We start from the raw sequence: 24,065 nt of genomic DNA on the forward strand, positions 1-24,065 counted from the left end.
CAGCAGCAGAGAAACTCTTTTTTCCCTTCAACCATAAAGCAACTCAAGGTTATTTTTCTCTTTAACATGAAAGGTAAGTACATGCAGTCTTACTTAAGTATATTACATGAATCTCTATTTGTTTAGTATTATGATTTCATATTCCCTATATGTTTAATATTACGATTTCATATGAACAATTTGTTTAATCGAATGATGATTATGATTCTACTTGCATGAATATCTTCTTATTCTTATTCATATTTCATTAGCTCTAAAGTATGTGTGATATGTTTGTTTCGTTGTATTTGTTTAAGAAGCTTTTGGACTTATTTATCTATTCATTAACTCTAAAATATGTGTGAGATGTTTTTTTTTTCTTTGATTTGTTGTATTTGTTTAAGAAGCTTTTGGCAGTCTTTTTTTTTTAGATTCTTTTGGCTCATCGACGAATCGATCTATAAACTAATGTCTTGTTTTCTTCCAAAAAAAAAGAGAAGTGGATCTATTTATAAACTTGAAACCAGATGGATCGATCTATAAACTAAGACCTAAAATCCTTAATGAGAGTAATTCCTATATGGTCAACAGGGATCATGGTTAGTATAGTAGTCGGCCAGAATTCGTTTTTCGTACTTCAAGAAAAAAACATGAATAGACATATAACCTCAAGTTTCCAATTCCCAGCAGGCTTATTTATGGTATTCACAATCCTAACTTACACAATATGGTTAGTGGTATGCGATAAAATCATTGTTCTGTTAGTATCAAAAGTTAGAAAACAAAAAGGTTCACTTACGGATAGAAAACGAATGGGTATAAGGATACTACTTGTATGTGCAGCAATGATAGTTTCGTCCTTGGTGGAAAGTATACGACGCAAAAGAGCAATCGAACATGGGCTGTCGAATATTGTCCATGCCGTGGTTGATATGTCAGCTTTTTGGTTAGTACCGCAACATTGCTTGATTGGAGTAGCTGAGGCTTTTAATTTTAAAGCGCAAATCAAGTTTTATTATACTCAGTTTCCTAAAAGTGTGGCTAGTATTATCGTGTCTCTTTTCTCAGTTGGGATGGTTGTTGGGAACTTGGTTGGAACTTTGATAGTTAATGTTGTGGATAAAGCAAGCAAAGGAAGCGGAAATAAAAGTTGGCTTTCAAGTAACTTAAATCAGGGGCATTATGATTATTACTATTGGGTTCTTGCTGTTTTGAGTTTTGTTAATTTCTTGTACTTTTTGGTCTGCAGTTAGGCTTATGGTAGTGACAACAACGAAGAAGGAATTGGAGTTTTGGGTGATGAAAGGGTAGAGGTGAAAGAGAGAAAAAATTCACTTCTAACTATTTTTTCTTTTGGAGTTTGTATGAAATACCCTCACATCCTCTCTTATAGAGTTGTTGCATTAGATAAATGTTCATATCCAAATTTAGAAGACCTGACGAGTGAAGACTATTTGATTTCTGGAGTATGTGCAAACTCATTCTTTATGAAAATTCATAATTCTTTACTAAAGCATGAAACGATGAGAAAAATATTAGGACTCGTTTGTTATAAACGTGTAATAATTATGTTAAGAATATGTAGGGTGAATCTCGTTTATTATTGGGATTCTCTTGGGTCTAACCCTGTAAATAGAGGCTCTAATGTTTGTTTATGATACACATGTTAATAGAAATCTCTCCCTCTTATTCTTTCCCTTCTCCATTTCATAATATGTTATCAGTATGCTTTACATTGAGCTTTTAAATCGCTTTCAAGAACGCGGCAAAAGAGAGTTGGCGTTGAAAAAAAAAGAAATTGGTGTTTTCTGCCCTTATTCTCCTTTAATTGTTATATATTAGCGTTTGATTCACAAATCATATAAATCATTATAACCATAGTTTTGATCATTGAACAGGATCCTAACTTTTGTATTTATATGTGTATGTATTCATGGCTACCGGAAACAATTGAGACAATGGCGTTTTTGGATGGAAAATTAAGCATCCACGTGCTTACGGGAGAGCGACTACTACAATGGACGGCGGAGGCTCAAGGGTTCATCCCACCTTGAAACTTTAATATTTCTTTTTATATATAAATTATGTGAATGGTTATTATTTTTGTCTTTTGTCTTTTTTATTTTTTTAATGGAAAGGACTATTTCATTTAAGCCATACCATTACATAACTTCTTGGTAATTGCCTTTCATCCCTTATCATATTTTCATATTCTTCGGGGATGTTATATCAAAAATCAAAGGAGGCTTTGTTAGTTCTAGCTTTGTTACCTATTACATGGGCTATATTATTAACATCTTTTTACATGACTGACACCAAAATACGAAAAGGAAGATACGAAATGTCATATTTCATCCACATATCATTGGTTCATCCAGTGAACCACCGGACTGGCGTTTTTGATGAAATTAATTACATTCTGACAGTTTGATTCATAGATAACATTTTTTAATTGCATTTCTTTGGCCCATAGTATAGCATGTTTCATGTCCAAGCACTCCGCCTGCTCCAGGTCTAATCCTCCATTGAGGTGTCTGCTCCTAATACCCCTGGATGTACCTGCAGTATCTCTGTGAATTAGGCCAGTTCCTATACTCTTAGTAAAATGATCAAAAGAAGCATCAATGTTCATTGTTTAGGTAATTATCTGGAGGTGTAGTCCAAGACTGAGCATTATTTGCTGAGCTTCTATTATGCTGGCGCACTATAGGTCGTCCAACAGTTGATTGTTTTGTTTTTAAAAACTTTCATGCACCTATTTTTCCAAATGTACCAAGCTGTAAAGATTAAAGTTTCTATCCAAAAGGCCCGATCTTGATCTTTTTGGTGACCATGAGATAACCAGCTGGAAATCCAAGATGAAGTATCTATGTGTTGCATCTGAATTTTGGCAACATTGAAATTCATAGATAACCAGATAGAATTAGCATAACCACATTCAATAATTAGATGTTTCAAGGTTTCCTCATGTGTATTACAATGAGGTAATTTACTATCTATATTTTTTTTGTAATAGCTGAGCTTTTTCCTAGTAGGAACAATACCTCTCAAACATTTCCAAATAAAGAGTTTCACCTTGTGAGGAACTTTAGAAAGATTTTTCCACACTATTTTTGGAATGTTTTAAGTTTGTTTGATTCCTTAGGTGAGCCTCTTGAGTTAAATCCTTGTAGGCTGACTTAACTGTGAACTCACATGTTTTATTTGGATCCCAAATCATCCTATCCTGCTCATGTTGTACTAGATTCATATGCAGAATTAGATTTGCTATAAGACTTGGAAAAAGATCTCTGACTAATGTTGTGTTCCATCTTCTGGGATTTTGAAGCATCAGGTCGGATACATACACAATTCTAGCTGGTTCTCTATAGCTTTCATTGAGGAATAGTAGGAGTTTCCATACCCTTGACCCATTTGTCATACCAAACTAAGATTTTAGTTCCACTTCTTACACCCCATCTGTGATATTTCCTAACATCATCAAGACCTATTTCAATTCCTTTCCAAATGAATGAACAACATTGATGTTTTTGCTGCAAATGAAGGCACTCACATAATGGAGAATATTTCGCTTTCATGTTTTTAACCCGTGGTTTATCAGTTTCAGCACATAACCTCCATGCTAATTTAGTAATTAATGTCATGTTATACTGTTCTAAATTACGAAAAGCAAGTCCTCCATCTTATTTTGAAACACAAAGTGAATCCCAAGAAACAAAATTAGTGTCATTCTTTTCTCTATGACCCCACTAGAATTTTCTTTGAAGAGTATCTAACTGTTTTAAAGTATTCTTTGGTAATCTGAAGTTACTCATAAAATGGGAAGGAATTGAGTTTAAGACTGACTTCACCATAGTTGTTCTTGTAGCTTGATTAAGCGTATTTGCACTCCAGCCTTGAAACCTATTCTCAAAAGAATCTTTGATTGAACTTAAGGAATTAACTTTAGACTTCCCAAGAAGAATTGGCAAACCCAAATATTTATCAGTTGTACATAACTGTTTAACTCCTAGATGTTCAATTATGGATAATTTCTTTTTATGAGAAATGTCTCCACAGATGAAGGCTGCAGATTTAGCAAAGTTAATTACTTGTCCAGAAAAGCTCTAAAAGTGTTGGAGAATATTAGTAATCTGGGAAAGACCTGAAGAAGTTGCTTGGAAAAACAACAAACAATCATCTGCAAAAAGCAAATGATTTATTGGGATTGAATTCTGAGAAACTCAAATACCCTGTATTTTTTTATGTTTCTCAGCGTGTTCTAAAGATATTGAAAGATATTCCATTGACATGATGAACAGATAGGGAGACAATGGGTCTCCCTACCTTAAACCTCTTGTCAGGATGTAGGAGTTACAGATGCTACCATTCAATCTGATGGAAATCGACGTAGTCGAAATGCACTGATGAATGATAGTTCTCCACCCTTCAAAGAAACCCAGATGAAGAAGCATTTTGTCGATAAAAGCCCATTTTATCCTGTCAAGTGCTTTTGACATGTCTAATTTGAGAGCTACTAGTCCTGTTTTCTTCTTTGATTTCTTCATTGTATGAATCAACTCATGAGCCATTATGACATTGTCATTAATGAGTCTTTTTGGGACATAATCCACTTGAGAGGGAGAAATAATCTTTCCATCAACGGTTTCATCCTTAAAAAAATGAGCTTTGAAATGATTTTGTAAGAACAATTACATAGACCAATTAACATGTAATCATTTGGTGTAACTGGATGTGAAGATTTAGGAATTAAACATGCGATAGTTTGATTTATATGATCAGGAATTTTCTTTGTTTTGAAGAAACTCTGGACCATAGAAGTTATCTCATATCCTACTAGACCCCATTGCGACTGATAAAATACAACAGGGAAACTGTACGGTCCTGGAGCACTCCTGGACATAGTTTTTAGAATATTATAAATTTCCTCTTTTGTTGGAATCATCATTAACATCTCATTATTTGTTGGAGAAACTATTGGCTGAATAAGATGAAAAGAAGAATCCTGGACTTGTGGATTAGTTGTTGTATCTATAGAAGAAAAATGATTATTAAGAAATATAGCTAGGTCTTCTCTTTTATGGTACCATCTACCACATGAGTCTCTAAGAGTTGTATATTACTTCTTGACCTTCTTCTATTAGCCATGGAATGAAAATATGATGTGTTATTGTCTGCATCTCTAATCCAGTTATCTCCAGATTTTTTTTGCCAGAATTTTGTTTCAATTATTTACCAATGACTTAAAGTATCAACAGTATATTGGATTTGGGTGCTCATGTTGTAACTGTATGGAAGAGATTGAAGATGAGATAGAAGAGTTTTATAAAACTTAATGTGATCATTAATGTTTCCAACTACCCTCTATTCCATCTAGCTAATTCTTTCCTTGTTTTTCTCAGTCTATCAGCAAAGTTTTGATTATGTATAATAGAGTTCCAAGAATTATTGATTAGTTCAACTGAAAAAACGGGGGTCTACACCCAATATTTCGCGTAACAATCTGTATGGACAAGCTCCAATATACTTTTAATAGAATCAACTAGACAGTCAGACTCAATCTTAATGAAAGTATATCAAAGAGTTATATCTCACTTTCTCGATTCAGTACTTACTCTACCAAATGCCAATGTTCAAGGATCAATCAATTTCAATCAACAACCAAAGGTTGGATTTCCCAATTGATCGATTCAACACATAACCTATGATATTTCAATTATATAACCAAATATAATGCGGAAAAGAAATAACACAGACACCAGAAGTTTTGTTAACGAGGAAACCGCAAATGCAGAAAAACCCCGGTACCTAGTCCAGATTGAACACACATTGTATTAAGCCGCTACAGACACTAGCCTACTAAAAAATAACTTCGGTCTGGACCGTAGTTGAACCCAAATCAATATCACACTAATCCAAGGTACAGTTGCGCTCTTTACGTCTCTGATCCCAGAAGGATACTATGCACTTGATTCCCTTCGCTGATCTCACCCACAACTAAGAGTTGCTACGACCCAAAGTCGAAGACTTGAATAAATAAGTCTGTATCACATAGAAAAGTCTACGGTAATAGATAAATTTGTCTCCCACAGAAATACCTACAAGTTTTTGTTCCGTCTTTTGATAAATCAAGGTGAACAGGAACCAATTGATAACCCAGACTTATATTCCCGAAGAACAGCCTAGAATTATCAATCACCTCACAATAATCTTAATCGAGTAGCGAAAGAAGATATTGCGGAATCACAAATGATGAGACAAAGATATTTGTGACTTCTTTTATATCTTGCCTATCGGAGAAATCAATCTCAAGCAAATCTTACGACTGTACTTAATACGATAGAAACAACAAGATCAGATCACGCAACTACAGAGAAAATAGTTGAGTATGGCTTCACAATCCCAATGAAGTCTTCAAGTCGTTAACCTATAAGGTCTCGATAGAAACCTAAGGTTAAAGGAGAATCGACTCTAGCTAATACAACTAGTATCACACAGAAGGTGTGGGGATTAGGTTTCCCAGTTGCTAAAGTTCTCCTTTATATAGTCTTTCAAATCAGGGTTTGCAATCTAAGTTATCTTGGTAACAAAGCATTCAATATTCACTGTTAGATGAAAACTTGATTAGATTCAAGCTAATATCTTTCAACCGTTAGATCGAACTTAGCTTGTTACACACAAATGAAATGCAGGTTTATTTAGGTTTTTGTAACCGTACCTAAATATGTACACTTAGTTGGTTCAACAGTAGTTAACCAAATGGTTAGCCATATGAACACTTTCATATCAACCATATTCATCTTCACTATAACTAGTTCAAATGACTCAAGATAACTAGTTAGAGAGTTGTTCAATTGCTTAGATCTCATACAAGTATACAAGACACAATTGATGAAAAAACTATTTGATTCACTCGAATCAATTCATGAACTGTATAGCCACGGTTTGCAAGTATGCATTCCTTAGTTTATATAAGTTTAAGTTCACGAATAATCATTTTTAGAATCTAACCCACTTAAGTACGCATATTGGTACGCGGACTTAAGTACCTGGAATAAGTTTTTTTTTCAATTCACAAACTCCAACAGAAATTCACGGGATGTGAACTTCCGACAGTACGCATACTTCAGTTCCGGTTTTCCTGAGCAGCAAAGTGCGCATACTTTGGTTCAAGGAATAAGGATTTACACATGTATGAGTTATCACAAAATGTTTATACTCATTCAAGGTTATATTCTAAACTCTCATTTCAATCATTGAAACATTCTTAGAGGACGTTATATAGGTTTTGTTCACAAGCTATTTTTCGTCATAACGATTTTCAAGTAATTGAAACTAATATGACTTTTGTCACTAGTAAAGATGAACTTGGCCAAAGCGAAATCTTACCAACACATATTTCGAGAAATAGATAAGCGAGATAAACTCGGCTCCAAATAGCAAATGTGTATAATCATAGTCTATATAACAATACGACTTTTGTCTCAAGATAGGAGATAAAGTAGATAGACTTTTGAGTGATATATAAGTTCAAGTATCCACATACCTTTTAGTCGATGAAGTTCCACCAGTTCCTTGAGTAGTTCTTCGTCTTTGTATGATGATCGCCATGGAATCTATAGATCAACTACACTTTCTATCCTAGTCAGAGACTTAGATATGAGTAGACTAGAAATCAAGACTTATAGTTTTGGAAACTAAACTTGACAACAAGCTTGAGATATCAACTCTTGAGAGTTCGACCGAGCAGTGCTCTAAAATAAACACATGACGAATCTCTCAGCCAACATTTATAGAATTTCCATGATTTGGTAGGTCTGTAACATTGTGCTTCAGTGAATAATAGAAGTGGACAATGATCTGATACCCTAAATGGAAGGTGATATAACTTAGAATCAGGATATTTCATCTGCCATAAAGCATTATGAAGAGCAAAGTCAATTCTTCCTCTTTTATATCCCTTTCCATTTATCCTATTAGACCAAGTATAGTTTGAATCAATGTAACCCAAATCCATTAGTCCTACAGAATCTATTACATTTCTAACCCAATTGTCTATAGAGTTATTACTTGAGTTTTGGCCTTTATTTTTAAGATGAACATTGAGATCACCAAAAACCATCCAAGGTTGATAAACATTATCACTGAGATCTTTTAAAAAATACCATTGTAATTTTTTCATATCTACATAAGTGGACCCATAAACACAAGATAATAACCATTCCTGTTTTTAAGGATTAGATTGAATTAAGACATGAATCATATTATTTTTTCTACAGACTACTTCACAGGAAAAACCTTTCTTCCAAAGTAAAATTAATCCTACAGATGGACCCATAGAACTAACAAACCAATAATTAGGATAAGAAAATCGTTGACTAAGAAATTCTGCTCTATCAGCATTAATCTTAGTTTCTGACAGGAAAATTAAATCTGGATTGTGTTCTTTAATAATTTCACCAAAATAATCCCTAGTTTCCGTTGCTGCAAATCCCTGAACATTCCATACAAGTAATTTCATTGTGATGCAGACTTGACTCTTAATGAGATAGAATGGGTGATGAACAATAATAGAACTAATGTTACAGGAATTAAAGACAAATAAAATATGTGTATGATATATGTTGGTTGTATAACTAAAATAGAGGAGACAGAAGAATACCTGGTGAGCAACACTTGGATTTTTGCCTCGGAAAGCTCTTGAGTGGTTTTGTTCTGACACTGTTCCATGATAAGATTGGTAAGAGTTAGGAGTCTGAGAATGATCCTCCAATACAAATTGACTATTTTCTGATGAATCTTCATTAGGGATAGTAAAATAATAACTTGATTGATTCATCTCAAAATGACGAATTAGGGATTGAACTGGTTCTTTGAAAGCTCTTGTGTTATGATGACTGTCTGGTTCTATATTTTGAGCATTAAAATCATCCATTGAAACATCAAATTCTCTCATGTCTAAATATTATTTAAGAAGATTCATTTGACTGCCAGCTCCTTGATTCAAAGTATCATATATTGAAGGACCCTGATGATTTTCCGAATCATTAAACATAATACCATAATTATTATGAGGACCTGAATCATCTAAATTTTGGGAGTTTTGATATGGATTCAGAAAACGACTAGGCTCTCCCTCTTCCAATATAATTATCTTTCCTTATCTCTCAATTTTATCTTCTCTCTCTCTCTTCCTGTATTAACAATTACTTGCAACATACCTTGTGGATTGCATTCAACAGTAGTGACTGGGATAACATGAATCACCCAGTTGTACACCTGCTATGAACCTGATTCGGTTGAACTTGTCTTTGAGTACATGTCATCAACAATTCATAATACTGGGCAGCAGCTTCACCTTTGTCTGCATTTAACATATTTATGTCATTTAATGCATCTTCACCCACTGCATGTTGGTTATCCTCCTCTTCATGAACATTTTCACCCATTGCATGTTGATTATCCAACCCAACTTGAACTTGTGAATGATTTTTCGATACTTTTATGCCTCTTGTATCAGGGTTACTCAAAGAGGGTGGCTCGATGATTGAGTTATAAGAAAGATAACCTCTTTTTTGTTGAAGAAGAAAATTAGCAATCGTCTCACATTCATGATCTTTATGGTCTATTATATAACAAAAACCACGAAGATTAAAAGTTTGCTTCTCATAAAAAAGACGTAGACAAACATATTCATTTACTGCATTCTTCATCCAAAAACCGCTTTTCAATGGATCTCTTACGTCTATCAACACTAACACTTTTTGTACTTTACATTTATGCACAATACAGTCAGGGGGATCCAGCTCTTTTATCTCTCCCATAGCAGAAGTAATTCCTTTGACAATAGTAGGGTTTGCAAATTCTGGTTGCATGTTGTACAACTTTAGCCAAATAAGTTTCTTAGTAAGGTCCACTTTGCTTTTCGGAGTAGAAGGATTCCAAGGTTCAAGTATAAACAAATCTCCTTCAATGAACCATGGTCTGAACTTGAGTACAACTTCATATTCTTCTTGAGTGTAGAACTTAATCATGAAAGTTTCGTATTCTTCTTTTTTAATAAAGATATTCTTACTTTTAACCCATAATTTTTTCAGCTCTTTATCAAGTTCAGTAACAGTAAAACTTTTGACTATATAAGGTTTGCCCAGAAAGCAGAATTTCCATTGAGAAGCACCTTGTAGAAGAATCTCATATGAAATATCAGGAATCTTCAAATCTTTAAGTTTGGTAGAAAGGGATGAGCTTTCCATTGTTCTTTGGATTTGTTTCATATTTTGGTCCATAACCACAAAGTGATTAGACAAGCTTGAGCAAGTAATGTCGGAGAAGAAAGCAAGGTAGGGTATTAAAATATAGAGGAAGATACCTTTCATACGATGATTGAATGTTGAAAACTTGTAAGAAAAGTTGCCAAGTTTATGACCCCTAATCATAGGTATAGGGTTAATACTGCAAATTGTGTCGATTTAATGCCATAGAAGCGTGTGAGAGAGATAGACAGAAGGAAAGAAAAGGAGAATTAAAAAAGAGTGAAAAATCTTCAAAAAGTAGATCTTTGGATCTTCTCGTATCTAACAGAATCAGGGTATAATCTTATCTAAACAAAAGGCAGAATAATCAGGATAGTCAGGCAAAACCACTTCCTAAGCTTTCATCCAAGTGCAGCACCGACCTACAGAATCAAGATAGATAACATGGTTAGGGTTTTATTTCAAACGACATTAGTTTTACTCCATCATTTTATAAGATGTGAGAAAATAAATCGGCATATTCTCTAAATTTTTTGCCATTTTCAACCAATATTGGATGTTTTTCCCCCCAAAATCGATAACGACAATGATATCTTTTTTTTATAAAATAATCATATATGCCAATTGAAATTGGTTTGTCTATAGATCCTAGACGGATGAGATGTCGTTATCATGTTATTTACGATTGAAAACACCAATTGTTGCATTCCTAATGGATATTGAGCAAATTTTTCTTCTTCTTAATATTAATCTCCTAAATTAAGACCATTCAACTTGATGTTGAAATACGATATGACACAAAAGATCAATGGGTGTGCACCCGACTTGTTAGCCTAAATCATTAATTAGTTCTTATAGTGACTATATTTATCTTGATATTAATTTCTTTGAATGAACTAAAGTGTCAGCAATTTCATTCTTAGGTGAATGAATATTTCGTCGACGTCGGCCCTACAGGTCATTGGAGACTTATGTTTTTCTTGCTCTAACCAACGAATTCATGGTTGATTTTAAATTTGTGCGTCAAGTAGACTACAATTTTATTTATTTATTTGGAAATTTCTGTTAGAGCACTGCTCGGTCGAAATGGAAAGCGTTGCTATTCAAGCTTGTTTGTCAAGTTTAGTTGCCAAAACTATAAGTCTTGATTTGTAGTCTACTTATAGCTAAGTTTCGGATTAGGATAAAAAGTTTAGTTGCTACAGGTGTATCCGTACTCCTTTAGGGAACTTAGTTAACCTCAAGATAAGTTGAGGGAATAATCCTATTCTAGGAAGGAATCCTTGTTTAGGCAGAATTCCTAGTTAGGGAAGAGTTTTGTTTTAGGAAATACTCTTAGTTTAGGAAATAGATTCCTAATAAAACTCTTTGGTCGGCTGAGTACGATGAAGGCTATAAATAGAGGGCTTTGGCTAATATCTAAGGATAGATACTAGGCACAGAAAACCTAGAGAAATCTTGGGAAAATACTTGTGCAATATTAGCAAACAGTTTAAGGTTAATCCACTGTTTAGAGAAGATTGTGAGTGTAACAAAGAGAGAATTGTAATCACTTTCTTGTTCATAATATAGAGAAGATATTTTCTTCGAATTACTACTTGTGTTCTGTTTTCTAAGTAACTCGTCTATTATTATTTTGAATTCCGCCTTTACAGTAATAGCTACCAAGGTATAGAGATCAATACGTATCAAGTTGGCATCACGAGCAAAGTTAGTTTCTAGGGTAAATCCCAGTGGTTTATGGTTTTCACTAGATCTCTTTACATAAATCTTGGTGAGGTACTCGAGAAGCTAGAATACGTTAAGAAAACAAGGGGATCAAGGATGACGAAGTCAGATGACAAACATAAGGAAAGGGAACCACAAACTATGGAAGAAAAGGTAGCTACACTTCAAAAAAACATGAAGTCAATTTAAGTTACCCTTAAGGAAATGAGTGAATGTATTCGTTCTCATACACCCAAGTAGAAGACGAAGAAAAAGATTACACCTTCACCTGAAGCTTCGGAAAAAGATGATTCAGAAGAAGACGATTCGGAAGAAGAAGAAGAGGAATAAGAAGATGAGGATAAAGAAAAGAAGAAAAGTGAGTTTCTTAAAATTTCTACATCAACTAAACCTCATGGTAAGAATCTGAAAATTGATTTTCATGTTGATATTCCACTTTACGATGGGAGTGTCGACGTAGAAAAATTGGATGATTGGATTTAACATCTGGAGACGTATTTTTCTTTCTTTGAATATGGTTCAAAGGAAAATATTGCTTTCGCGGTATTGAAGCTACAAAAGCATGCTCTAACCTGGTGGAAAGCTTTTCAAAGACAAAACCTAGGTAAGAGAGTATTGCCATGGAAAAGATTCAAGGAAGTTGTAAGGAAATATTTTTATCCGGTTGGCTGCCTTGAGGATAGATGGTTCAAGTGGTACAAATTGAAGCATACATACAACCAAACCGTGCAAGAATATACTTCGTAAGTTCAGAATCAAACTATAATTTTGGATTTAGATTTGGGAGATTATGTTATCTATATGAAATATATTTATGGGTTCTATGAGTATATACGGAAGGATTTGAAGATGTTTTCGGTGGATACTATCTCCGAAGAAAGTATAAAAGCTAATGTCATTGAAAGCAGGCTTATGAAATCTGATTCAAAGGGAAATACTAAGGTGAAATCTGGAGGTACCACTGTGAAAAGAGGTGAAAGGAACAAAGAAGAAGGGAAGTCTGGTGACAATGAAGGTTTGAATTGCACCCATTGCAAGCAAACAGGTCACATTATCGAAAAATATTGGTTAAGAATCCTCATCTAAAGCCTAAAGGGCTGTAGAGGAAAGAAGCCAAGAAGGAAAAACTAGTCGTTCTAACTCTGAATGAAGTCCACGGACTAAAGGAACCCAATTCAAATCTCTCTCTTATGACAGGGTCAAATAAATACTTTCAAAAGACGGTCTTAGGGAGATACCCTTCACAGTGAAGATGCAAGTTAAAACATCACTTGTTAGAGCATAGCTCGGTTGAACCCACCAAGCGTTGGTATGTCAAGTTTGGTTGTCATATTTTAGTGAGACAAAACTCATTTAAGAGTCGCTTGATTATGTAATAGAGTCAACTCCGTATAGGTTAGCTTGAAAATATTAGGATATGAGACATTACAAGTATTGCGAAGACTTGAAGAAGTGAAGAAGTAAGAAGCTGCAACGACAACATCATTCTTCCACTTGAGGTTAGTGATATTTGACTTGAACTGTTTAATTCCCTAACGTATCTTTCAAGTCGTGCATATTGAAAACAAAATTGTGAATCATGAATGATTATACTCTAGTTAGACATAGTATTAAGGAATACAATACGAGGTGTATTGCTTAACCATTAAACTTTGTAGATAAGACATCGACATAATCGTTTGAATGATATTGTGATTATGTATGGGTATAAGGTGAAGATTTCATCCTAGAGACCAATTTTTTACATTTGTTTTAAGGAAATAAATTCATGAACTTGTTTTGTGAATCGAAAGATAAATCGCCAGGCATTATTGGTATTGTTATTCATTGTATATATTTTGAACTACCAATATGTGTCATTTGTATAACCGCTCATGAATTGTTTATGTTCTTGGTAAAACTATTCACAAATGTCTCACTTTTGTATTGGTATGACTTTTATTAGTGAAACTGAACTTAAGTAATCACCTGAGATGGTATGATCGATTTTGTGTTATTGGTATGACCGACTCTGAGTAAAGGGGAATCGATCCTAGTAAGAGGTGCAACCTATCACAAAGGGGAATCGATCCTTGTATGAGGTGTATCAAGTTTTTAGCAGAAAGGGGAACCGATCCTATGGATATGTGCAACACGTTTTTAGGCAAAGGGGAACCGATTCTATGGACATGTGCAGCAAGTACAAGTTAGATACCATATATATGTGGAGAACCGATCCAATATGGATTGTTTTTTTCTTCTCCATTTAAGCATTCCAAGATAAGATTGTAATCCCGGCACTAATTTTTCGACCCCAACAAGCTTGCTACATATTTTTCCAACTTCATTTTCCAGGATATATATGTGCAATTTGGAGACAACCACTATGTTGGGTCATCCCTTGGGTTTTTCCAATTTTTGTTAAGTAAGCACTCCAAAGCATTTTGGATTGACTAGGATTGACTAAATCCCCATATCCATATTCTGGATCTAATAGGAATGGATTAAGAATCGCAGTAGCAATATAATACTCTGATCGTACTAATTTATTTATTTTTGGAACATATTACAAAAAAGGAAATTGTACGACTCTTTCCCTCTATATATATATACGAGTATGTTTTGAACGAACTTTTTTTTTTTGAATAAGGAATGATATATTAAGCGAAAAAAGAATTTACAGGATATTTATAAAAGGGAAGTTAGAGACTTCAAACCAAAAGCTAAAACAAAAGATTTAATCTCACATCACGACATCTTCCCACTGAAAGAGAACTTGATTCATTGAATAGCCTCTAAATATCTCCATATTTGAGCTCCAAAGACGTATATTCAGCTTCATAGCAAACAATAGTTCATCTTTAGTTTTATGTCTTCTTCCATGAACTCTTCCATTTCTTTCTAACCACAATTCCCAGCAAATACCAAGAGGGATTAAATGACATATCAACTTAGCTTTCTTAGACAACACGTGAATACTCCAGCTCTGTAACAATAGTTTGAAGTTATTATGTGAAACCCACTTCACCTGCAACGAGTTGATGAAGTAATCCCAGAATAACTTAACCCATTCGCACTGTAAAAATAAATGATCCTGCGTCTCCACATGATTATTACACAATAAACAAAGATTCGAAACAATCTCCATTCCTCTATTCTGTAACATTTCTCTTGTTGGAATTGAGTCATGCATTGCAGCCCAAACTATAAACATAGTTTTTGGTGATGCAAACTTATTTGTAACTGTCTTATGATGCTCCCATTCTTCTCCATCCTCCGTAATATTTGAATATAAAGCTTTAGAAGTGCGAACCCCTTCTAGTGTATCTTCTTCACCTGGAAACAAGCGAATATCTCTTACCTCGAACTTGATTTCTAACAAATCAATGCGTTTTGCTGGATCAAGCTCTCTTGAGAATTCAAAGTTCCATGCATTTCCTTTCATCATATCCACCGTGTCATATTTTTGCTTACTAACTCTGTACATCCTTGGATATTTATCTTTGAGGGAAAAATTCCCCTTCCACCAGTCATGCCAAAACCTGACAGACCTTCCATTCTTTACTTAAATATTAACTGCATTATAGAAGTATGTGTTAGCTCTCAAAATGTCAAACCACATACTTCTTCCCACTGCATCTTTAGTTTGCAAATGAACTAAACAAGACTCATCCGCTTTAGATTTTTCACAAATAATTTTTCTCCACCACGCATTTTTCTCCTTACAGTACCTCCCATGCCACTTTGCTAAGAGTGATCTATTAATATGTCCTAGATTTATGATTCCTAGCCCTCCCTGCTTTCTAGACTTACAAATCTTCTTCCATGAAACCCATCTCAATTTTCGTTTCTCCTCATCCTCCCTCCATAAGAATTTCCTCATTATACTGTTTAGTTGTTTCTCCATAGACACATGTAGATAACACACAGACATAAAATAAGTTGCAATGCTCTCAAGAGAAGTTCTAATAAGTTACTCTACCTGCCTTGTTGAGGAATTTTCTCTTCCAAGGAGCTAATTTCTTCTTCATTCTTTCAATTATGACATCCCAGATTGCCACACTTATTTTAGTAGCACCAATTGGCATGCCCAAATAAGTAATTGGCAAGGAATCAACTTTACACCCCAATTTTATGGCTAGTTCTTGAATATAATCATCTTCCCCTATACTTTTCATTGGGCTCTTATCTAAATTCAGCTTCAAACCAGTCATCATCTCAAACAACATAAAAATGATCAATGATCCCCTTACCTCCACAGTTGAAGCATTAAGCATTATAATTGTATCATCAACAAATTGTAGGTGAGAAACCATAATACCTCCTTCAGCTACTTGAAATCCACCAATTCTATTGTCTGCTACAACTTCATCTAGTAACATAGACAGAACTTCAACAACAAAAAAGGTGACAAAGGATCACCTTGTCTAATACCTTTTGAAGGTTTTATGATATTTGTAGCCTCCCCATTCACCAAAATAGAAAACTGAGCTCCTTTAACACACCATTCTATCCACTTTATCCACTTCTCTCCAAATCCATTTTCCTTAAAATAGAAAATAGAGAGAGCCAATTGACATTGTCAAAAGCCTTTTCCATATCTATCTTACATAAGATTCCTGGTTTTTTCTATCTTAGTCTACTATCAATACACTCATTAGCAATAAGAATTCCATCTAGAATCTGCTTATGCTTAATAAATGAACCTTGAGCATTTGATATTAGACTTGGAATCACCACCTTAATTCTTTCAGCAAGAACTTTAGAGATGATTTTATAGAAGCTGCTAATGAGGCTCAAAGGCCTGAATACCTTTACTGTTTCAGAATCTTCTTTTTTAGGAATCAGTTTCGCGAAGATCATGTTCAACCTCCAGTCCAATTTCTCTTTAGAGTGAAACTCATTAATAGCAGCCATTACCTCCACCTTCAAGAAACTCCAGCAAGCTTTGTAGAACTCCAGATTATATCCATCTGGCCAGGAGATTTGTTTGCACCACAATTCTTGATAGCTGCAACTACTTCCTCCTCATCAAATGGTCTCTCAAGCCAATTTTGTTGAACTGCATCAATCCTTCCGAATCCCATATTATCAAAAGAAGGAGTTACTGCTGAATTTGTTGTGAAAAGAGAAGTATAATATTGTTGTATTTCTTGTTTAATCACATCCTGATTGAAAACATCAACACCTGCAACCTCCAGTTTGGTAATACAATTTCTTCTTCTTTTTGCATTTTCCATTTTGTGAAAGAACCTTGTGTTTTTGTCTCCTTCTCTGAAGCCCAACACTTTAGCCCTTTGATGAGCCATTCTTGCTCTTGTTTTCTTCACTGTATTAAGATCAACTAACATATTAGCTCTCTCTTCAATCTGTGCATTAGAAAGATTAGTTGTTTCCTCAGCTAAATTTAAAGTGTTAATCTTCATAGTTAAATCTTCCTCCTCCTTCCTGAACGAACTTGTTGATAGAAAAAAGAATCCTTCTCTCGATAGAGTTCATATACTCCCCTCTTCTCGTACTGACTCACCAAATCCTCTTTTTTTGTAGCTTCCATGGGAAAAAAGTTGTCCGGATGCCGAAGATCACTAATAGCCAAGAAAAGTGCATAATGTCGTCCACCAGTTCCGAAACCCGCACCTTGGTTCTTTTTTCAGTATGGAAATGGTACGAAATATCATGTTTTCTATAACCCATGTGAACCTAATAACAAAACATGCACAAAATTTATACGAGAACTAAGTGGAAATATTTAGTGGCAAAAGCCTTGTCATCTAGGATGGTTAGTTATTCTGGACGTTGATCAAGCTAATTGCTTTTTATGGAATCCTTGGAGTCAGTTAAACTACCTAATTTGTTGCAATGGGCTATGGACTGTTGTTTCATCGATTGTGTTCTAACTTCACCTATGAGCAACAATATTAGCGGATCCACAGTTTACTTCCTCCTCGAGCATCGGACTACTTCTGAGATCTTACTTCTATATAGTCAACCTGGAGCTAACCAATGGCGGAATAAGTGTTTGGATGAATATTATGAAGACCTTAATAATGTTCGATACCTCCATTACTTGAAAGGCAAGTTATACGTTTTTTGTCTTTCACTTTGGCAATTAGAGATTGAAGTAAAACAACAACAACAACTAGAATATGGTCACCATTATAATGACCAAATCCTATCTGTAAGACGATTCCAAGTAAAAAGTTGTCCAGTTCTTCAACATGCCGCAGGATCTACGCTTACACTAAAATCCTGTCAGGTGGAATCTTTTGATGATATCTACCAAGTTCAAATTTTCTACAGTCTAAGAAATTTGAATAAATCTAGTGCATACGCCTCAGTAGTACAAGTCCAGAGGTTGGATTTATCTTTAATGGCTTGGGTTTGAGGTGAAGAGCTTAGATGATAATATACTCTTCATTGGAGGAGAAATCAACGCATCTTGCTCAGCGGCAGATATGGCTCTTAAAAGGGGTTGCGTGTTTTACACAGCACCAGAGGATAAGTCCCAACTAGAAGATGATGGTATTACAGTAATCTTGCCGTTTTCAAAGCTACCAACCCCATGGTTCTCTGGGGATTGGATAAGGGAATTTTAATAAAGTGCCACACTTTCAATATCAAGAATTTTAATAAGCTATCAACCGCATATTTCACCTTTTCCATCCTGTGTTCTTTTTTTTTAAAAAAAATAACATTCATTAGTGTACAGGTGGCAGTAACTCAGCTTAGTAAAAAAAAATTTACGCCCTCGAATCATCTCACTATACTGAGTTAAATCACGTTATCATTGCGATTCTTTAACGAGCCAAATCGTGAGTCAGAGCTAAATCAAAATCAAGAATTGAAAGATAACCAACCAAAAGAAAAATGATAAAAATCACTTACAAAAATTAATCAAGATGAGAACACAATTATGCTTTTAATTAATCCTTCTTCTCTTGTTTGGGGCATTTTGTCGAACAGATAGCAAGCAGGCATAAGCTCACAATAAAAACATACATAACCAAATGATATTAATACTAATCCAATTCAAACCGAGAATCCCATACAAAATCACATTGATTGAATCAACTTCAGCCAACTCTTGGACCTAGCTTTTGCTGTTGCATTCACTGTAAAAACCATTCGCCAACACCTTGTCAATCTCACGAGAACAACCAACACCCATTTTGGTCCGTCTGCAACACCCACTTCTCCGGCTGTGGAGTCTAACCAACTATTACTCCTAGACCACAGCGTTTTCACTTCATTGTTGTAACTGCTCTTCTTTGCATCTCCACCAATTCTTACTGACTCCATTGATGCCGATGCTTCAAACTAGACTGTAGTATACCATCGACCAACACCAACATCTCGTTTGCTGCCAATTCACTCTCTATCTCTGTCTCGGTAACAATTTCCACCAGCAATTTGTAGCACAACCAAATTCCATGGCAGAGATCGGTAGCCATTATCTTCATCTATTTCCTCTCAAAACAGACCCAATTTCGATTCAACCAATTTTATCCCTAAATTCCACTATTCAACTCTTAATTAATCATCTACCTAGCTAAACTCTCTTTTTAAGAAGAAAAAGAGAAGAAGAAGAAGAAAAAAAATAGAAGAAGAGAGAAAGTTGGGTTGATTCTGTTGAAGACATAAACCTAATTTAGAATTTTGGCTCATCGTTAAAACCTAAGTGAATAGTGGTATCTAATGGACATGAATGAGATCTGATTATTTTTTTTATGTTTTTCTATGGATGCAAGTCATTAAGGATTATGAAGGGCAAATAGATAAAGATGAAAATTTTCTTGACTTGTTGAACGATTATAAACCTGTTTGGTGGGCCTTGACGAAACATATAAGGGTTATGCCATTTTATTAATGGGAAACTTAGGGTGACCCAAAATAAATAATATTCTCATTGTCAGACCCACAATTAATTTTGGGTACCGTGACACCCATAATTATCTGAAATTATTAAAACCGTCTGCATGACGGATTATGCACCGCATGACGGGTTATGCATCATGGGTATAATTGGCAATGGAACTAGGATATAACATATCCACATCTTAAAATTTTATAAATTTTATATCGTTGGAAATCTTTTTAAGAGAGCTATGCAATGAGTACAAATAAGAATATCAAATTTTTGTTTTTCACGAAAAAATCGGAGATGATCATCATTTTAGGCAAAATTTTCGAAAACTTGATACATAACCATTATGCAGCCACCAAAAAAGATGCATAACATATTCTGCATACGCATAACGAATTATGCAACCATTTTCTCCATTGCATAAAAAAGTTATGCATCTATAACAAGTTATGTAACCATTGTTTTGGTTGATTTTTGTGCGTACATAAAAAAATTGATGCATAATGCAGTATGCATCCATATTTACGGATGCATATCAAGTTATGCATCTATTTTCTCGATGCATCAAAGATTGTGCAACAATTTTCTCGATGCATAATGCATTATGCAGCAATACTTTGGATGCATATCAGGTTATGCATCCATTTTCTTGACTGCGTAACTATTTATGCATCTACGACAAGTTATGTAGCCACTGTTTTGGTTGATTTTAGTGGATACAGAAAAAATTGATGCATAATGCATTATGCAGCCATATTTTTGGATGCATATCAGGTTATGCAGCTATCAGGTTATGCAGCTATTTTCTTGATGCATGAAAGATTATGCAGACATTTTCTCGACTGCATGACATGCTATGCATAACTAGCCACCAACTTCACAGCTCCCCATTTATATCTCGGCAAAAATCAGACTCTTCAATCTCGGACAACAAGCACACCCTCATATCCATTGCTGCAGATGTAAAATCAACATCGAAATGCCAGAATTCCATGTTGCTGCTTCTCAGTTTCCTGAGCTTGCCTTAACCCATCTGATTCTCGACCGACGACCTATTCAATCACCACCACTGACTGCATAAATTCTGGTCACATCACAACTTATCCCTCTAAACATCAACCAATTCCAGACAACATCCCAAACACTAAACACCAATTATCTTTGTATCTCAAGACAATTCAGCTACAACCAATTTCATTTAACACCCATCTCAGACCTTTTTAGTTGTCAACTATATAAACTCAATCAACAAGAATAAATAACTTAATTAATCAATTGAGAAGAACATTTACCTCAAAATGATTCGACTCAAGAAACTAAAGTTAGACTCTTCTTCTTATTCTAACTTGATTCGGTAATTAAAACCAACCCTCCTTCACTTTGAATCAATTCAACTAATTATCTCAGCAAACCTCAACATCACCACCAGTAATTCAACTTGTTTTTTTGCTTCTTTAGAACATCTTTTCTTCCGAAAACTCATTTCTTGTTCATCGCCGGCAAATTACCACATCTGCAGTTCCAATTCCACCATTTGAGGTTCATAAGAAATCTCTAAACAAACCCCAAATTACTGATTTCTCTATTCCTCACCTGAAACCTAATTTCATCTAAAATTCTTCTTGAATTTGTCTTTCAGAAACCCTAACTAACTGACTATCCAAATCGCTGATTCTTCCTTCAGTTTCATAACCAATCCTCACAAACCCTTATATTCATCTCTAGTTACTTCAAATCAAACCTTCATCAACTCACAGAAACCCCACTTCTGGTTGATTCTTCGATTCATTTTCAGAAACAACTTCATAACACCAACACATCATCAACCCATTCGATCTTCGTCCATTACCAACTAGAAATCATCATTATCAGTTCCATGTGAATCTAACTTCAAATAGAAAAACCTAACTCTTAAATTCATCATCAGAACAACTTCAATACAACAGTTCATCCACAACCCTCGTTTCCTTCATCTATCCACGTCTCACTTAACCCATCAATTCACTTATAAACTCGCATTCATTCTCAAACTCTAATTCAAATCTCTGTTTTACCTTTCCTGTTGGGTTTAATTTCACCAGATCGACCAACACCACCCCCATCAGTTAACCTTCGATCTCGACAAGCTTTATATCAACTCAAAATGATGAACTAATTCTCGGAATCATGAACATAAGAAGAACACGAGAGGGACGGAAGAAGAAGAAAGAGAATAAAAGAGAATCAAACAGAAATCTGATAAAACCTAATTTCCTAAATTATGGGCTTCTGTGAAATTTTCACCCAACAATTGGATGCGCGCCTGAGATTTCATGAAGTTTTCACTTTAATTAATTGAGGGTGCGAAAAAACTGAAAAATGGGTGTGGTGGTGGTTTTCACTTTAATTAATTCTGGAAAATACAGTGACACTTTCTTAAATCGGAAATTGGAAGTGTGGCATTTTCTTAAAATTCTCATTGGATAATGATTCCCACACTTACCATGTACACCCGAAAATAGCCCATGCCCTTTTTACATATTCCTTTTTATTTTATTCAACACAGTAAGTATTTGTATTCTTATGATATATGCATGGTTTTATATCTGCAGGAGGACGGGTGGAAGAAGGGGAATAGAAAATGTGTTAGCTAGAGATGGCAAAGAAGAAGATTATGAAATTACAGAGCTAGCAGAGAAAGCAAACAAAACCTGCCTAGGTGACTCTTGCGGCGAGGCTGATCAGGATGAAATTCATGTTGGAGGGGAATTAGAAGAAGTAGAACGACCGCCTTGGACCATTCTTAGTAATGACATTGTGGAGTTGATAGCTAGTTACCTAAATCCAAAGGATTACGCACAATTTCGTTCCGTGTGTAGAAGAAATCGCTCAATATTTCCTGAAGTTTACCCGCCAAGGGCAATTTTGTTCCCTTTGTTGGTTTTCCACTCGTTTGAAGATAATACTGGCACCATCTACAATTTTGTTGATCCAATGCGTAATGAGAAATACTCCATGAAGAAGAATCTCTCGGAATTGCTAGCTGGTGCTACAATCCGTTATTCGAAGTATGGTTGGCTGTTACTAGTGTCGCAAGACATGAAAACTCCATTCTTCTACAATCCCTTTACAAAAGTGATGATCCGACTTCCTGATTTTCCTGATACCAAATGCAGGTTATACTTGAGTGGTATGTCATTCTCATCTAAACCTACTTCTCCAGACTGTGTGGTTTTTGCTATCGAGCAGCCTCATCTCGGTATTCCATTCTCAATCTACGCCCTTAAAAGAGGAAGTTGTGATCGGAGGTCTCATGTGTTTCATGGTTTTATTCTGCCATGTTTCAACAATCCAGTGTTCTTCCAGGGTGATTTCGTGTGCCTAGATTACACTGGAACTTTAGGACGTTGTGTTTTAAATGATGAAGACAACAACGATGGACTGGATTGGGGAGTTGACAGTAAACCCTCAAAACAGTTCAATGAAACATCCTCCAGTTACTTGGTAGAATGTAATGGAAATCTTTTATTAGTGAATGTTGGGCCCCTCGGGGAAACGGTTGGAGTGTATAGTTTGGATTTGGCGGCGAAGGTCTGGGTTGAAGTTAAAAATTTGGGGAAGCATATGTTGTTCATCAGCAATACCTCTAGCTTCTCAGCAGTTGCTCCTCCAAATAGTCGAATGGAGAATAAAGTCTACTTCCCTAGATTACACAAAGATGGAAGAGGTTTATTATTTTATTCTCTTGACACAGGTATGTATCATTACTCTTCTCGTGGGAGCCGTGCAGAAGAAAATCATATTGACGTTGTTACAGACTTCTATGATACTAAGGAGATGACCAGCAGCAGTTGGATTGAACCCGACTGGTCACAAAGCACTACAACTGCCGAACCAAATCACTTTTATCGGTCGGCTTAATTAGCTACAACATAAAGAAAACAATGTAACATTTTAGTGCATCATTGAAATCCAGTGTATATACTCACAAGAGACCAGTGTCACATTTCAAACTTGGTGGAAGTTATCCTGAAAAAACATAACAATATATAGAAGAAGTTGTCCTATAGGTGAACCGGTGTTAGAAACTCTTATCTCCACTAATCTGATTCATCCGACATCACCACATTAACCCGTCTTATTACTGGTACAGTCAGCTTTCCCTGGGTCGTGCACTTTTCTTTATTGTTTGTACCTGCATCAGATTCATAATCTGATTTTTCCAAAGTCATGCCAGAGGATTTACAAAGACTCCCCACCGAGCTGTCAGAGTATTGGGTGTC

General features: G+C 35.2%; 3 protein-coding genes across 4 annotated transcripts; 1 reads left to right on the plus strand and 2 right to left on the minus strand.

Moving 5' to 3' along the window:
• Positions 1-14,682: 14,682 nt before the first annotated feature.
• Positions 14,683-15,426, minus strand: LOC113351529. The gene has a single exon (XM_026595495.1). The coding sequence runs from the start codon at positions 15,424-15,426 to the stop codon at positions 14,683-14,685; it is 744 nt and encodes a 247-aa protein (XP_026451280.1).
• A 478-nt stretch (positions 15,427-15,904) lies between these two features.
• LOC113351530 lies at positions 15,905-16,856 on the minus strand. The gene is made up of 2 exons (XM_026595496.1): positions 16,592-16,856; positions 15,905-16,311 (listed from the first exon to the last, which is right to left on the minus strand). Exons 1-2 carry the CDS (start codon positions 16,854-16,856, stop codon positions 15,905-15,907), a joined length of 672 nt encoding a protein of 223 aa, XP_026451281.1.
• A 3,526-nt stretch (positions 16,857-20,382) lies between these two features.
• LOC113353650 (F-box/kelch-repeat protein At1g57790-like) lies at positions 20,383-23,741 on the plus strand. 2 transcript variants are annotated; one of them, XM_026597186.1, is made up of 2 exons: positions 20,383-22,288; positions 22,395-23,741. In XM_026597186.1, the coding sequence occupies exons 1-2, from the start codon at positions 22,269-22,271 to the stop codon at positions 23,701-23,703; spliced, it is 1,329 nt and encodes a 442-aa protein (XP_026452971.1). In that variant the 5' UTR covers positions 20,383-22,268; the 3' UTR covers positions 23,704-23,741. The 2 variants fall into 2 exon arrangements, with proteins under 2 accessions (XP_026452971.1, XP_026452970.1); XM_026597185.1 differs by having other exon boundaries at positions 20,383-21,157.
• Positions 23,742-24,065: the final 324 nt, after the last annotated feature.

This window comes from Papaver somniferum, chromosome 2 (genome assembly GCF_003573695.1).
Source record: "Papaver somniferum cultivar HN1 chromosome 2, ASM357369v1, whole genome shotgun sequence".
Lineage (NCBI taxonomy): Eukaryota > Viridiplantae > Streptophyta > Magnoliopsida > Ranunculales > Papaveraceae > Papaver > Papaver somniferum.

What these genes read in the sequence shown, in the direction of transcription:
- LOC113351529 (XM_026595495.1), bottom strand. Translation starts at nt 15,426, where the DNA reads ATGTACAGAGTTAGTAAGCAAAAATATGACACGGTGGATATGATGAAA.
- LOC113351530 (XM_026595496.1), bottom strand. Translation starts at nt 16,856, where the DNA reads ATGGCTGCTATTAATGAGTTTCACTCTAAAGAGAAATTGGACTGGAGG. An exon ending in AATTCTTATTGCTAATGAGT is followed by an intron (nt 16,312 to 16,591) that starts GTATTGATAGTA and finishes CTATGTTACTAG; the next exon opens with ATGAAGTTGTAGCAGACAAT.
- LOC113353650 (XM_026597185.1), top strand. Translation starts at nt 21,102, where the DNA reads ATGATTCGACTCAAGAAACTAAAGTTAGACTCTTCTTCTTATTCTAAC. An exon ending in TCTTATTCTAACTTGATTCG is followed by an intron (nt 21,158 to 22,394) that starts GTAATTAAAACC and finishes TTATATCTGCAG; the next exon opens with GAGGACGGGTGGAAGAAGGG.